We start from the raw sequence: 16,516 nt of genomic DNA, 5'->3' as shown, positions 1-16,516 counted from the left end.
TGCATATACTAGAGTGATATTGAATGATTAAGTTGTATTATACATTATTGCACATTTTTTCAATTTCATAAGAAGAAATCAGCATGGAAAATAGAAATAAATTAGGAAGATTTTTTGTAAACGGAAAAGAACTGAGTGAGGACTTAAGAAGGATTGTAATAGACAACTTGGTAGAAGGAGGAGCCAATGTTTCTGATCTTCAACTGCCGAGAGGTCTACGCCAACGGGTCTCAAAAAAATTTGGTATCAGTGCAAACTGTATTTCCTCAATTTGGAAACGTTATGTAACTGTTGGTACCGTACGCAGAAGACCGCGTCGAGGAGGTCCAAGTAAAACTGTGCAACAGGAGGATGTAGATCATATTGCTGTTTTGAAAACTATTAATCCAACTATGTCGCTAAAATCAGTCAAAGACAACATCTTACAGTACTCAAATACACTTCAAAATATAAGTTTGCCTACAGTGTCAAACATTATCAGAAAAGATCTACATATGACACTTAAACGGGTCACATTTTGTCACGGTAACAGATTTACTCTTCCAAATTTACAATACACTCAAAGATTTTTACAATATGTGAACAACGAGGACCCATTTACACTCATATTTATGGATGAAATGGGATTTGTTGTGTGTGATGGAAACAAAGTTTATGGTCATTCTGTAAAGGGGACCCCGTGTGTCGCTGTTGCTAAATTCAATGCGAAAATTCACTTTACTATCAGCCTGATAGTTGGTGTATCGGGTGTAAAATTTGTAAAAATAGTTGAGGGTTCCTCGAATTCTATCGAATTTTTGCATTTCTTAGGGGAGGCAGGAAATGTAGCTACGGATGAAGGAGAAAGGGTTCTGCAACGAGGAGACAGCCTCATAGTGGACAACGCACCCACGCATCGTAATATGTCTGAGGTGGTTCTCAGGAATTGGCTACCTACAATTGGCGTTCAATACATATTCCTCCCAACATATTCTCCTGACTTAAATCCAGCCGAGTTGTGTTTTAGAAAAGTTAAAATCTTATTAAAAACAGAAAAATACACCGCACTTTTAGCCCAGAATATAAAGGTTGCTTTGTATAGTGCATTTAGCGAAATTACTGTTCACGACACATTGTCATTTTTTCGAGCAACGGATTATATAGATGTTTAATTTTTAAATGATTTATTAAACGATGATTGTAGATGCTTTTCTGACTTTGGTATTTTTTTCTAAATCATTATGACAATTTAATTTTGTTATAAATAAATAAAGCAAACCGGGGTTTAGACTGACCACGTGTTGATATTTACAACAAAAATATGTAGTAAACAATCTTGTAATATCATTGGTCCATGCCATCTTGGGTTCTGTGTTTGATATGCAAATTAGTATAAACATCAATGAAATCGAACAACCAATCGATGAGTAATATGATAATCAGCATACAAAATTTTAGCACGGCCCGACAAGCCAACTGGCACGCTGTTAGTAAAACGATAATAAGTCTTTTTTATTGAAGTTATTGCCTAAATCTATCAGTATTTAATTGTATTTCTGAAGTTTAGTTACAGATGACAATTTTATTATGCAGATAAAACATTCTCAGAAGTATGGCACGCCATAATGGTCTTTAAAGTAATTTACATATTTTTTCTACGTATGAAGTAAGGTTATATATTTTCCTATTTAGTAATTTGTTATTTCTATTTGTTGTAGTTTTTTACCAATATTATTCAGGACGGCAACGTTTTCCACACAAAATAAACTATGAAACCCGTGTGACTTTTGTTTGCGTTGTGAAAGGTTAGCTATCTGCCTGCACCAGGCAGAATAGTAAAAAATTAGTGAATTCGTTTGGCATGTCTGCTGCGGATCGACGAATACGGAAACTCACACCGAAAGGCCTCGTCATGTTCAACGAACAGTGTGAAAAGCTGAAAAGAAAAACCGATGAAACCTGGGCGGAAGTGGAGGATGCTCTTGTAACATCTGGAACATGCGCAAAGGACTTCCACAAAATAAGAGAAGTAGAACGTTTAATTTTTGTGAAATTCAAAGATTTCTGTATCGCTAGCGAAGACTATAAGAAATATCTACTTTCTCAAAATACAGAGGAGGCGGTCAGCTTGTTAAATGAATTAGAAGTTTCAATGAACAAATGTTTTTCAATTGTAAAAAGAACAAGTGATGAGTTGAAGGAAACCAAATTTGAACTCCTTGAAACACTAAGTCATGTGTCGTCTAATGTATCAAGTTTTCAAAGAGCTAAAGCGCAAGCTGAAAGGGCGAAACTAGAGCTGATCAAGAGAGAAGGTGAGCTTTTAAAACAAAAAACTGATATCGAAGCAAAAATTAGTATCGTCAGACAGGAGAAAGAAATCATCTCAGCAGACTTCACAGAAGAAGAAAAGATTGATCTTCCGATCTACTCAAGGGAACATATGACGAGTGCGTTTATCCTCAAACACGACCATAACCCATCAAACACCGAGGATGGCCACATTCAACAAAATCAACCATATTTTGAACAAAATCCACCATATTTTGAACAGAATCCACCAATCAGTCTTCAACATCCAGAGGCGGATAACCGACATCCGGGATATCTAAATGCAGTTAATCAAGGTTGTGTTCCTTCAATTCCAATTCATCAAATGCATCAATTGTGTGTGCCTTCTAATTCAGTGAATCCAGTTTGTTCTACCTCGATTTCAGTGCCTCAAGTTTGTGCTTCTCAAAATTCAGTGTCTCAAGTGAATGTCCCTTTAAATTCAGTGTCTCAAGTGAATGTCCCTTTCAATTCAGTGTCTCAAGTGAGTGTTCCTTCAAATTCAGTGCCTCAGATGCGTGTTCCAAATTCAGTTGATCAACGGAGTGCTCCATTGAATGCAGCTTCTGAAGTGTTCGTTCCCTCGAATTCAATGCGTCAAGTTTGTGGTTCTACAAATTCATTGCCTTATATGATTACTGCTCCAAATCTAGTACCACAACGGACCGACACCACTTCGACAATGGCCGACTTTTCAAAGTTTTTGCTACGCAAAGATTTTCTACTCACAAGATTCACCAACTTTGATGATCGTCCAGAAAATTTCAATTCTTGGAGTTCTTCATTCCGGAGTGTTATACTAGAACTTGGTGTCACAGAGTTTGAGGAAATGGATTTACTTGTGAAATGGTTGGGTCCAGAGTCGTCAAAGTATGCACGCACACTGCGCTCCGCAAACACCCACAATCCTAGCCTAGGTGTAAAGCGTATTTGGGATAGACTGAACGATAAATATGGGAGACCTGAGATGGTGGACCATGCTCTTAAACAGAAACTACACTCGTTTCCAACCCTCACAAATAAAGATCATGCCAAATTGTACGATCTCGTGGACATTCTCACCGAAATTGAATCGGCGATGACTAATCCAAAATACGAAATTTGTCTGAGCTACTTCAATTCATCTACTGGAGTACTACCCATAGTTGCCAAACTACCCATATCTCTACAAGACAAGTGGACCTTTCAAGCAGCTGGATATAAAAAACGGAATGATGTAGCATTCCCTCCATTTTCCTTTTTTGTCGAGTTCATCCGTGAAATGTGTGAAATCCGTAACGATCCTGGACTTGTATGTCAACCGTCCACAAACACAAACATGGCATACAGCAAACCTAGACCTACTGGCGCAGTCACCTCTCGTAAAGTTGAAATTGTATCATCAACTCCGTCAACACGTTGTCCAATTCACAATGCTGGACATTCTTTGAACGAATGTCATGGCTTCAAAAGAAAATCTCTACGTGAGCGTCAAAACATTCTACGTGATAAGAAATTATGTTTCCGTTGTTGTGTCTCACAAAGTCATGTGTCCATAAATTGTACAGCAGACATTAAATGTGATATTTGTGGTAATCATTATCATGTCACAGCGATGCACATTGATCGTCGTCCTTCAAACCCCGAATCCCCTACACCAGTCTCAACAGCGAAAACTACCTTAAGCAATGGCGGGGAGAATGAAAAAGGAGCATATGGGAGTCGTTCATGCGGGAAGATCGTTTTAGTGGACGTGTTTTGCCAATCAAATCCTGCGAAAGTTACCCGTGTTTATGCGACAATCGATGACCAGAGCAACCGGACGTTGGTGTCCCCTTATTTGATAGATCGACTTGGAGTTACAGGAGAATGTAAACCCTACACTCTTACGTCATGCTCCGGTGTAACGACAGTCGCTGGACGCCGTGTGAACGGATTATTTGTCAAAGCCTTGGATGGTACAACTACATTCAACTTACCGGAAGTCATTGAATGTGATTCTATTCCTAGTGAACATCTTGAAATACCTACTCCCAAAGTCGCTCAATCACAACCGCATCTACAATGCATTGCACCTTTCATACACCCTAGATCGCAATGTGAATGTTGAACTGCTCATAGGACGTGATTTACCTGATGTACATCATGTGCGCGACCAAATTACTGGCAGCCAAGGTCAACCCTTTGCACAACGTCGTCCACTAGGATGGGTCGTCATTGGTGAAATTTGTATCGGTAAAGTTATCCTCCAAAGGAAGTGAATGTAAACAAAACGCATATTCTTAATGACGGAAGGTGCACCACCTTTCCAGTGTGTCACAACAATATCAATGTCAAGGACAATGATGATGACATATTCATACGAACACCATTTGACAACAAGATTGGACCTTCTGTTGAGGACCGCAAGTTTGTAGCACTTATGGACGCAGAGTTCCACAAAGACACTGATGGTTTTTGGTCCGCACCATTACCTTTCAAGGAGTCAAAACCAGTGATGCCTAACAATTATTCACAGGCCTGGAAACGTGCTTTGATCCTCAACACAAGTTTAAAGAAGGATCATCACAAACGACAACACTTCTTTGCATTCATGTCAAAAGTCTTAGCTAGTGGGGCAGCAGAAGTTGCTCCTTCCGACATACCTGGGGAATGCTGGTATATACCCCTTTTTGGGGTGTACAATTCGAAAAAAACGGATCAAATCCGAGGAGTATTCGACTCGTCGGCTGTGTTTCAAGACGTTTCATTGAATAGTGTGTTAATGTCTGGACCAGACTTAACAAACAACCTTGTTGGAATCCTCATGCGTTTCCGTGAAAATGCAATTGCTATCAGTGGTGACATTCAGCAAATGTTTTATGCTTTCGTGTTCAGGAGGATCATCGTGATTACCTCAGATTTCTTTGGTACGAGGATAACAACTTTGAAAAACCTTTAATACAATACCGAATGAAAGCTCACGTTTTCGGAAACACACCATCTCCAGCTGTTGCCACCTATGGACTTCGAAAAGCATCATCTGTTGGTGACGATGATGTTCGTAAATTTGTTTTCAACAACTTTTACGTCGATGATGGACTGACGTCTCTTGCTACAGAATCAGAAGCAATCAACCTGATGAGAAAAACACAAGCAACACTGAAAAACAACGGAAACATTCGTCTCCACAAAATCGCTTCGAACAGTGTGAATGTGATGAAATCATTTCCTATAAATGACATAGGAAGCGATTTGAAGGAACTAAATCACTGTGCAGACATATGCAACTTACCTGTACAACACAGTTTAGGAATGCAGTGGGACTTAAACTGTGATATGTTTGTGTTCAAAATCTCTAATGCTGAAAAACCTTACACCCGCAGAGGCCTTCTATCGACAATGAACAGTATCTTTGATCCCAGGGGATTTATTTCTCCAGTCACTATCAGTGGAAAAATTCTACACCGTGAACTTGTATCTCCTGGATGTCACTGGGATAAACCACTTACGGAGGAACATTTGAGAAGATGGCGAATCTGGATTGATTCATTACAATCTGTTAATAACTTCAGAGTTCCCCGAATGATTGTAGCCACTTCCATTTCTTTGGCTCATCAAGTGGATGTTCATGTCTTTTCAGACGCGTCAGAACATGCGATAGCTGCGGTGGCATATCTTCAAGTGACAGATGAATTTGGAGAAACTTCTCTTGGATTTCTAATGGGAAAATCTAACCTGGCACCTCTGAAAGGTCACACAATACCGAGAATCGAACTGTGCGCAGCAGTTTTCGCCACAGAGTTAGGAGAAGCAGTTTGTGACTACTTGAAGATTCCTCAAGATCGATTTCATTACTATACTGACAGTAGAATCGTCTTGGGTTACATTTGTAACAAAACCCGTAGATTTTTTGTGTATGTTACAAACCGTGTGGAAAAAATTCACAAAGTCTCGTCTCCGTCTCAGTGGTCTTACGTTTCAACTGACAAAAATCCAGCTGATGTTGCAACAAGATATTCATATACAGCAATTACCACATCTATACAGCGCTGGATAAATGGACCTCAATGGTTGAAAAATTCTTCGGATATTATCAAAACTGTCTATCCTCTCATCAATCCTGAAACTGACAAAGAAATCCGCCAAGATGTTATTTCTAGCAAAACTCAAATCACAACTGAGATCGTCTTTGACTCCCGTCGTTTTGCTAAGTTCTCGACTTGGAAAAATCTCGTTGTGGCCTTTAAGACTTTGAACCGTTTTGTCAGAGATAAATTTCAAGTGAGCAGTGAAAGTGAAGACGAACCAGATGTCTACAGAGAAACCGAAATGTTCATCATTAAACAAATTCAACAGGAGTCGTACAGTAAGGAAATAGAAAACCTGAATAGTGGCCAACCAATTCCCAGAAACAGCAAAGTGTCACGACTTGACCGATTCCTTGATTCATTCGGAGTTCTGCGTGTTGGAGGGAGACTTAAACTAAGTCCTGAGTTATCTCTGGGAGAGAAGAATCCAATCCTCATTCCAAATCAAAACTACATAGCAAAACTTCTCGTACTCAACTTCCATGAAGTTATTCGTCATCAAGGACGCCATCTAACCGCCGGGGCCATCAGAGCAGCAGGATATTGGATAACGGGCTGTAAAAGACCTGTGTATTCCATTATATCCAATTGTGTAAAATGTCGTCGACTTCGTGGTAGCCTTGCTTCACAAAAGATGGCAGACCTACCTGAGGAACGACTACCCATTGTCCTCCATTTACCTACGTATGTGTCGACTGTTTTGGACCTTGGGATGTTGTCACGCGTCGAACACGTGGTGGTTCTGCGAACTCTAAATGATGGGCCGTATTGTTTGCGTGTTTATTATGTCGTAGTAATTGAGGAGATGACTACTTCGTCATTCATCAACGCCTTACGTCGCTTTACATCTATTAAAGGAAAAGTGAAAGAGTTTTATTCAGACAGAGGGACAAATTTCATTAGTGGAACTCGTGAACTTGGAATAAACGCTGTTTTTGTAGAAGACCCCTCGATAAAATCCTTCTTACAGTTGCAAGGAGCAGTTTGGAAATTTAACACTCCGTTCTCTTCTAACATGGGAGGCGCTTTGGAGCGCTTAATTGGTGTAATCAGACGAATCATTGATTCAATCTTACTGGATTCTAAGCACACAAGAATTACCCATGAAGTCCTTAGCACGTTTATGGCTGAAGCGACAGCGATAGTCAACGCCCGTCCACTGGTACATGTATCCACCGACCCTGAAGCACCTTGCGTTTTGTCTCCAGCTGTTTTACTTACTCAAAAAACCGTTGATTCAAATGAGGATTTTAAAAATCTCAGTGTAAGCGAAGTTTATAACATTCAATGGAAATTTGTTCAGTCTCTAGCGGAGAAATGTTGGTGTCGTTGGAAAAATGAATACCTGCAGAGTCTACAAGTGCGACGAAAATGGAAAGACACTCGAGATAACATCCAAGTTGGTGATAACGTTCTTTTGAAGGACCGTGATGCACATCGCAACCATTGGCCGACAGGACTTGTTGAAAGAGTGTTTCCTAGCAAAGATGGACTTGTGCGCAAACTTGAAGTTCGTGTTATCAAAGATGGACAGTCGCGTATATATGTGCGTCCAATTTCTGAAATTATATTTTTGTGTCATTCCATTTAATGCTTATTGTGTTGTGACAATTTACAAAAACAGTTTTATGAATAACTTTTTTTGTGAACAGCGTACGGTATATGCAATTAAGTGATATTTTCATTGTGTGTTGTCTATTGTTTAAATTTGAAATTCTTCAGAAATATTTTTGTACAAGTTAACCACTATGAGTTTAGTATATCCGGTAATCCTTTTTGGTACAAGTTAACTATATCTGGTCAATCACTCACTTCTTGTCAGCCTTACTGACCAGTCCGGTCTCACTTTGTCTATCGGCTTCAATCTTGTTAGATGCGTGCCTCGTGCCACTAAGTAAGTCTTTTTAGCTCACCTGAGCCAAAGGCTCAAGTGAGCTTTTCTGATCACAATTTGTCCGTTGTCTGTCGTTGTCGTCGTTGTCGTTGTCGTTGTAAACTTTCCACTTTTTCATCTTCTTCTCAAGAACCACATGGCCAATTTCAACCAAACTTACCATAAAGTATCCTTAGGTGAAGGGGATTCAGGTTTGTTCAAATGAAGAGCCATGCCCTCTTTCAAGGGGAGATAATTAGGAATTAGTGAAAAAGTAATGGTGTATTTTAAAAATCTTCTTCTCAAGAACCACTTAGCCAGGAAAGATGAAACTCATAGTGAAGTATCCTCATGTGGTGTAGATTCAAGTTTGTTCAAATCAAGACCCCTGGGGCAAGGGTGGGGCTGTAATGGATGAGTAAATTTTACATAAGAATACACCAGAAAACCTTTAAACTTTAAAAATCTTCTCCAGATCCCATAAACAACAGAGCTGTGATTAGTTACATTTATATGCAAGGAATTTTATGTAGTGCGCATTCAATTTTGTGTGGTTTGTGGCCGTACGAAATGATATCAACAGATTAGGTTTACCTTTGTTATTTTTTTTTTCGATCGGGCGCGGTGTACCAAATAAATGAAAACGAGGCTAACCCACTTCAGTCATTTTTGATGTGGACGGTGAAGAAGTAACTGTAGTTTTGTGTTTACACGGATCTTAAACAAAAGTATTCATCGCTATTGTTGTTTTCATTCTGTAAGGTTTGAATAGTTAAGGATTTAGCTAAATAATTACAACCTTGCGTATATTTGTTAATGCAGCATTAATTTGTTATTATGCCGTGTGTAGGCGCGATCATACTGCGCAGTTGAAGTCTCTCGGAGAAAAGTCACACGGAGAAAAACAAGTCCATTTAGATACTGCTATATTTTTTAAGTGTTAAAGAAGATTGAGAAGATGATCTATTTTTAAAATATACTTAGTATAAGGAAGCGTAATAGTTTGTCATCGCACAATATAAAAATAGACGAATTTTACATGCCGAAGAGTTATCTCCCGTTGTCAGCGTAACGCTCCTTTTCCCACTGTCTCTGTCCTTTGTAAGTTACTTGATAATATTTTTAATCTTCAAACGTTATCGGACAATTTCGATCTGTTCCTGTATTGCCAGAGTATGGGGTAATATGTAAATTATGAACATATTCTCATACAGATTTAATTACTAAGATACTGACCTATAAAGTTGGTAAGGTTATAGAGGGAAAACAGTGCCTTACGCCAGTTGACCCTGGATAGTCGCCACAAAGGGAAAAAACTTTTGTAAATATGAAAGTCGTCTACAGGGACAACTCTTGCATATAGGTACACCTGTCATCAGAACATGTTTATAAAGCATAACTTATTGTTAGTAAAAGTAGCAGTACAAAGTATTTACTGAAGTTTGCAGAAAGGAAACTATATAAATTGTGATTTTGTGTCAATCGCGGAGATGAGGAATATCGCCTACACAGGTTTCTGACAATTGGCTAAAATAAAGCTTAGTAGTGTGTGTAAAATGATAAAAAAAAAAAGGACAAAAGTAGAATAAAAAGACTATAGATTTACATGCAGTTTATTATTAAAATATTGTGTTATGGGCATTTTTTTATTTAAAAATAAATTAATAGGAAGGTGTTATTTTCATGCCATATGATTTTACCATTCTGCATTTTATATTGCACTTGTTCTTTGTTTTATATTGTACTTATTTTTTACATGTAAAGTACTTCAGGGTAATTACATAATTAGATAAGGTGCTATATAAAACTAGAATAATAATAATGTGGTTTATATAATTAGCAGTCTGATTTAAATTCTAGTGATGGGAAATCAGAAAAAATTAGAATCAATTATATCAGTAATATTCGGCTGGGCATAATTGATTAGTAATGAATTATAATCGAAATTTTTAATTCAAATAAAATAAACACAGAAAAGTTAAACTTATTCATAAATGTTTATTAATTTTTCTTTTAGTAATTGAAAGTTGGAAATAATATTTAGTTAACTTTAAACTTAAACAATATATCATGATCAGATATATTGAAACAGAATGGGAATTAATATTTTTAAAAAATTGCATTCAATGGGTATAGTACTGATATTAGTCCCATCTTTCATTAGAATAACTACATGTATTTATTTCTTGGGATTACAAGGTTTAAAAGTAGTTATGGTATCCAGAAATATTAAGACTTGTATTTTTCATTAATATGTTTTATGGTGTGACCATTTGGGCGAGTGCAGTTGTACCTTAAAAAATACACCTGAAATGTTGATCTGCCACTTCAAACGTAAGTTGCATGAGACATCTAGATTATTATGTCACATGAGAGATCGTCAGGGTTAACGTAAACAGCGGAGCGTCTAGTTGAAACTAATAGACCTAGTGCAATTTTTGTCGAAAGACATTGCAGAGTTATTTTTTGTTTCTTTTTAAGATTTCTACATACTGAAAGACAGTGAAAGTCTTTTATGCCTTATGTTATTATTTATTGGCGCAAAGGGTATTGGGTAGCAAAGGAATTCTGGGAAGCTGTCGCAACAAAATTTGCTTGACAAATGTACAGATTTCATTCCAAATTCCTCTGTTCTTACACGTTAGTCTAGTATTAAGCTTGCTTTGAGACCTTTGCTGCGCACGCTATAATTACAATAACAGATTGTCTAGACTAAAAATGTTTTCTTTTGTATAGTAAAACCTGGCACTGGCTTGCAGTATAGTCCCATTTCCTGTTATTAGTCTGACCCCATATTCAATCCTGGCGGTATAAAATATACTTGAAAATTTAGTGTTCATTCAGGGCCTTGATATGTTTCAACCATTCTTAACCTAGAAGAGGTGATCATTTTTGACAGAGTTAAAGTATTCATAAAATGGTTTTCTTGGCATTTAACAAGTTCCTTATATGTTTCTTAGCTTTAATTGTGACCCATATGGGACCTAGTTTCTTTGTTGAACTTTGTCTAATTGCTAGCGCTCTCAAGGAGTTAATATTGAGCTTATTTATCTAACTTTAACTGTATGGTGTGTGGCATTTCTCCCAGGAAAAATGTTCAAAGACAACACAGTATCAGTGAAAAGAAATCACTGTTAATTACTTCAATAGAGAGAATACATGTGAATAACAGGTTCAGTCAATTTATCATGGTCTTTTAAAATGTTAAGAATACTTGAATTAGTTACAAATTGAGTAATATATTGCAAATTTCTATTTTTTAGGGTTTAGATCTAAGGACAGATCACTCTAACTGCAGGAAAATAGCTTAGGTTCAGAACTCTTTAGTGTGCAGTGTAGAGAGCGTTCTTAATCTTTTATTTAAAAGAAATTTCAAGGTATTAAATGCTACCAAAATATAACACATGTTAGGGGAATATTTAGAGGAAATGGCAGAATTAAAAGGTTTTGACCAAAATAGCCAAATTTTAAGAATACTGACTTTGTAATTTCTCATACGAGTTATGAAAAAATAAAGATGCATGTGGTGGCATAACATAGAAAAACTTAAAATGGCTTAAAGGGCTGCTTTTATAATTTTGACTGCAGGTTAAGCACAATACCAATGTACACACAGTCCTTTATAAACATGATAAAAAAAATCTATAAAATTTTATGAAATACCACAGTGGTTAGATATGTAATTTGGATTATTGCACAAAAGCTATGCCAGTAAATGTCGTATACATTTATACGGTACCTATAATTTCTGGAAATGTGTGACACATGTTCAAGGTAAGTCTTGTGTGAAAATGATATACAAATTGCATGTAACTTGCGTCTTTCTTAAAATGATTGATTGTATGTTATTTAACAACCCTCTGAATTTCTCGCTCATATGAAACACCAGTACTTGCAGGTGGAGGTCTACAAAATTTGTCCTATACTCGGCACTCGGGGCCATTGAGCAGTGAGGGACCTTTTTTATGCCAGCACTTTCAGAGACACAGGACCTCTGTTGTTATGGTCTTGTCTAAAGGACCAGTCTCCACATCCCACAGTGGGATTCGAATCTGCGAACTAAGGATAAACTCCTTAGTTTGTGTCTCTAGAGCAGACGCTCTGTACCACACAAGTGACCTCTTTAAATGAATGTTGTCATATGTGTTGCCTGTAATTTTGAATTTACTTTCAGGGTTTAATTTTTTTCAACTTTCTGCTTTCCTAAATTTGATTTGTGCTACAAACTTAAAATAAGTATATATTTTTAATAGTATCTGCATTGTAGTTCCCAACAACTGCTCTCTAATCTGAAAGTGTCAGTGATGACAGCATTATTATTTTTAGAAAGTGTGTTAGTATCAAGTGAAAGCTATGCTGATCCTTATTATTTAGTATAGATTATGACATTGTTATATTTTTTGTAGATCACAGAATGCCTAGGAAGAAGAGCTGGAAGAAAGCTGCTGCAAAAAAGAACCCATGTAAGGCAGATGTGGGTGACAAGTACCCCACAGATGTTGGCCACGTCCAACTGTCTGTGCCTCTGGGTGTAGGCCACGTCCTAACACCTATGACATCTGTACCGGCAGGGGTGGTCTCTACCACCCCTGTGACAGTGGTCTCTGCGGCTCTCCCTGAGACCACTATGCCTCAAACTATGCCTCAAATGTTGCCTCTGGCTCAAACTATGCCTCAAATGTTGCCTCTGGCTCAAAAGTTGCCTCAAATGATTACTCAGAATTCCTCTCAGTTGCTTACTCAGAATATCTCTCAGATTACAACTCAGAATATTACTCCGTTTGTAATGAACAATATACCAAATGAAACAACACATGCACTGCAAGGTAATTGTATGCATCAGAATTCAGATAATGTGGTGTTTGGATCTTTCCATCAGGGAAGCATGAGGTTTTCATCATTTTCAAGAGGTAATCAGTGTACATGCAATTCACTTATGATGTTGGCAAATTCATATGAACATTTTTCATTTACTAGTTCCTTTTTAGATCAGACTCTGCTCAAGGGAGATAATTTGTACAACACGGTTGTGAAGAATCTTCAGAGTGCTGGAAAACTTAAAAGTAGATTACTGATGTTTGATGAATTACCAATTCATATTGATTCTGGTGAAAATCACCACATGGTTGATAAGTTTGATACATTGTTTGGCTTATTAGTTACAGATGATAAGAGAAATCAAATTCAAACTCTACATGAATGTCTGCAACAAGCATTGGGATTATCTAGGTACGTATTAATAATGATTGGCTCAATATGTTCAGCACTGTACAAAGATTCAGACAATGATTTTTATTTTTTTGACTCACATTCTCATGGGGAAAATGGTTTGTCTCAATGTGATGGAAAGTCTCTGATGAGACACAGTTGCTGCTTAGATGATTTATTAGGATTTCTGTATGCAATGTATGAAAGTATGCACATTGAATTTGCAACTGAATTTGAAGTGATGCCTGTCGCTTTCCGTACACTTATTCATAGCTTCCCTAGTAATAATCAAAGTACACATCAATATTATAGATTAGATCAGTTAACAACAACTGCTCTCACAAACAAACAATCTGATGGCACCAATACTGGTCACTTAAAAACAACAGCAATAAAGAAAGATAAAAAGGATTACATGAGACAATATATGAGAAACAAGAGACAAAATCCAGAGATTAAAAGCAAGGAAAGGGACAGTATGAGAAACAAGAGACAGGATCCCGAGTTTAAAGTCAAGGAAAGGGACAATAAAAGAAGCAAGAGACAAGATCCAGAGTTTAAAGACAACGAAAGAGACCATATGAGAAACAAACGACAACATGCAGAGTTTAAAGTAAAGGAAAGGGACAGTAAAAGAAGCAAGAGACAGGATCCAGAGTTTAAAAACAATGAAAGAGACCGTATGAGAAACAAACGACAAAATGCAGAGTTTAAAGGAAAAGAGAGGAACAGTAAGAGAAACAAGAGACAGGATCCCGAGTTTAAAGTCAAGGAAAGGGAAAGTAAAAGAAGCAAGAGACAAAATCCAGAGTTTAAAGACAATGAAAGAGACCGTATGAGAAACAAACGACAAAATACAGAGTTTAAAGACAAGGAAAGGGACAGTAAGAGAATTAAAAGGCAAGAAGAAGAATAAAGGCATGATGAGCAAATAAGAGATTTAAAGAAGAAAAAAGAAATGAGACAAAGTTCTAACCAGTTAGAAAAAGAGAGATTGAAGATGAAAGAAAAGAGAAAAAATGAACACTATAGATCATCAGAAAATATTGCTGCAAAACAATCAAAAGCACACTCACGGGGGAATTTGGACCATATTGAAACTGAAAAACAAAGATACAGAAAAAGTAAATTTGGAGTTGATGCAATTGAGTGTGTTGAGAATTTTCACAACAATGTAGGATTGGGTCCTGTGTTTGTATGCACATGTTGCCAACAGACATGGTTTCATGAAAGTGTTTCAAATGTAGATAATATTTTGTTGGATGCTGAAATCAAAAGGAAGTATTTTACTAATACAAAGTCTGTAAACGAGCAGGAATGGATATGCAACACATGCAATTCAAGTTTAAAAGAAAGTCGAACTCCAAAACTCTCTATTGCAAATGGAATGATATGGAATCAAAAACCAAGTGAATTGAATCTGTTACCATTGGAAGAAAGACTTGTATCCTTAAGAATTCCCTTCATGCAGATAAGAGAATTACCAAGAGGAGGACAATATTCTGTAAAAGGAAATGTTGTAAATGTGCCAGTTGACATTCAACCAACAATCAATAGTCTTCCCAGGAGACTTGATGAAAATATTACAATACCTGTGAAGTTAAAAAGAAAACTATCTTTTCAGCACTCTTATTGTCATGAAAATATCCGACCTACAAAGGTTCTGATTGCTTTACATTGGTTAATGAAAAACAGTGAATATTAAAAGAATTCAAACATAAACATAGATGACAACTGGTTCCATGAGGTCACCAATTCTGCAAGCGAATTAATGAGACAGTTTATAGAGGGTCACACCAATGAAGATTCAGCAATGCATGACCAATCAGATGGATCAGACTCTGATGAATTCTGTGAAGTTGATAGTGGCAAAGATGGAAATCGTGATACTCTATTAGACAGTGACTCATTTGACATGAATCAGATCTTCACGTTTGCTCCAGGAGAAGGACAGCGTCCAATCAGTTTGTATCAAGATCAAATGGCCGAGTATTTGTCATTTCCAACAATATTTTGTGGTGAAGGAAGAGTAGAAAACGATCAGCGTCAAGTACCTGTTTCATATGCTGATATTGCCAAGTGGGAATTACGAAGTGCTGATAGACGTGCTGCACAGTCGGTACCAAATTTGTTTTTCAAATTGAAAAAGATTCAACTAAAACAGGTAACAGACAAATGCAATTTAGCCCTTAGGAAGTGCAAAACAAAGGGGAAAACCTTTACTGCAAATGAAATAAGAAATCCTGATCAAATCAGTGACATTGTTAGACACAATGAGGGATTTTATGTTTTCAAACAATTGAGAAATTCTCCTCCTTATCTTGAAACAAGAAAGAAAGATGTTTTTGCAATGATACGACAGCTTGGTCTACCAACTTGGTTTATGTCCTTTTCTGCTGCAGATACACGTTGGAATGATCTGATCAGAGTGCTAGGAGTTTTAAACGATGGCATACAGTACACAGATTCTGAAATTCAGAGCATGACATGGACTGAAAAGTCAAAGTTGGTTCAGAAAGACCCAATTACATGTACAAGATATTTTGATCATCGTTTTCGGACTTTTTTAAATACTGTACTTAAGAGTGATCATCATCCTATTGGCAAGATACAGGACTTTTTCTATAGAGTTGAATTTCAGCAAAGGGGATCACCACATGTTCACATGATTGTTTGGATTGAAAATGCTCCAAAATACTTAGAAAATGGTAACAAGGAAATTGTTGCATTTGTTGACAGCTACTTGAAGTGTGAAAGGAATACAGAAGACAATTTGATAGAATTGCAAGTTCATAAACACTCACAAACATGCAAAAAAAAGGAAAGGCTGTTTGCAGATTTGGATTTCCACTTCCACCACTCCAAGCTACTATGATATTGGAACCTTTGGACAGTGACATTGAGAAATACAAGAAAATGTATAAGACTATGCAAGACAAAGTGAATGACTTTAAAAATGGATGTGACATCAGCTGCACTTTCCAAGACTTTTTGCAACATGTACTACAACTATCTGAAGATGATTATATAAAATGCATCAGAAGTTCTTTGAGAACACCCAAGGTAATTTTTAAAA

General features: G+C 37.0%; 2 protein-coding genes across 2 annotated transcripts; both read left to right on the top strand.

The window, feature by feature from the left end:
- The first annotated feature begins 5,241 nt into the window (after nucleotides 1–5,241).
- On the top strand, nucleotides 5,242–7,950 carry LOC128185312 (uncharacterized). The gene has a single exon (XM_052854940.1). It carries the CDS (start codon nucleotides 5,242–5,244, stop codon nucleotides 7,948–7,950), a length of 2,709 nt encoding a protein of 902 aa, XP_052710900.1.
- Nucleotides 7,951–12,271: 4,321 nt separating this feature from the next.
- On the top strand, nucleotides 12,272–14,356 carry LOC128185311 (uncharacterized). The gene is made up of 2 exons (XM_052854939.1): nucleotides 12,272–13,461; nucleotides 13,753–14,356. Exons 1-2 carry the CDS (start codon nucleotides 12,647–12,649, stop codon nucleotides 14,354–14,356), a joined length of 1,419 nt encoding a protein of 472 aa, XP_052710899.1. The 5' UTR covers nucleotides 12,272–12,646.
- The last annotated feature ends 2,160 nt before the right edge of the window (nucleotides 14,357–16,516 follow it).

The sequence above is a fragment of the Crassostrea angulata genome, chromosome 5 (genome assembly GCF_025612915.1).
Source record: "Crassostrea angulata isolate pt1a10 chromosome 5, ASM2561291v2, whole genome shotgun sequence".
Classification (NCBI taxonomy): Eukaryota; Metazoa; Mollusca; class Bivalvia; order Ostreida; family Ostreidae; genus Magallana; species Magallana angulata.
The sequence above is the reverse complement of the archived record's forward strand: the minus strand, read 5'-3'. Positions and strand labels throughout refer to the sequence as shown.

Bases quoted from the DNA above. Each gene is read 5' to 3' on its own strand.
- LOC128185312 (XM_052854940.1), top strand. From the start codon at position 5,242: ATGAAAGCTCACGTTTTCGGAAACACACCATCTCCAGCTGTTGCCACC.
- LOC128185311 (XM_052854939.1), top strand. From the start codon at position 12,647: ATGCCTAGGAAGAAGAGCTGGAAGAAAGCTGCTGCAAAAAAGAACCCA. The intron at 13,462-13,752 runs GTACGTATTAAT...TCAATATTATAG, and splicing joins CAAGCATTGGGATTATCTAG to ATTAGATCAGTTAACAACAA.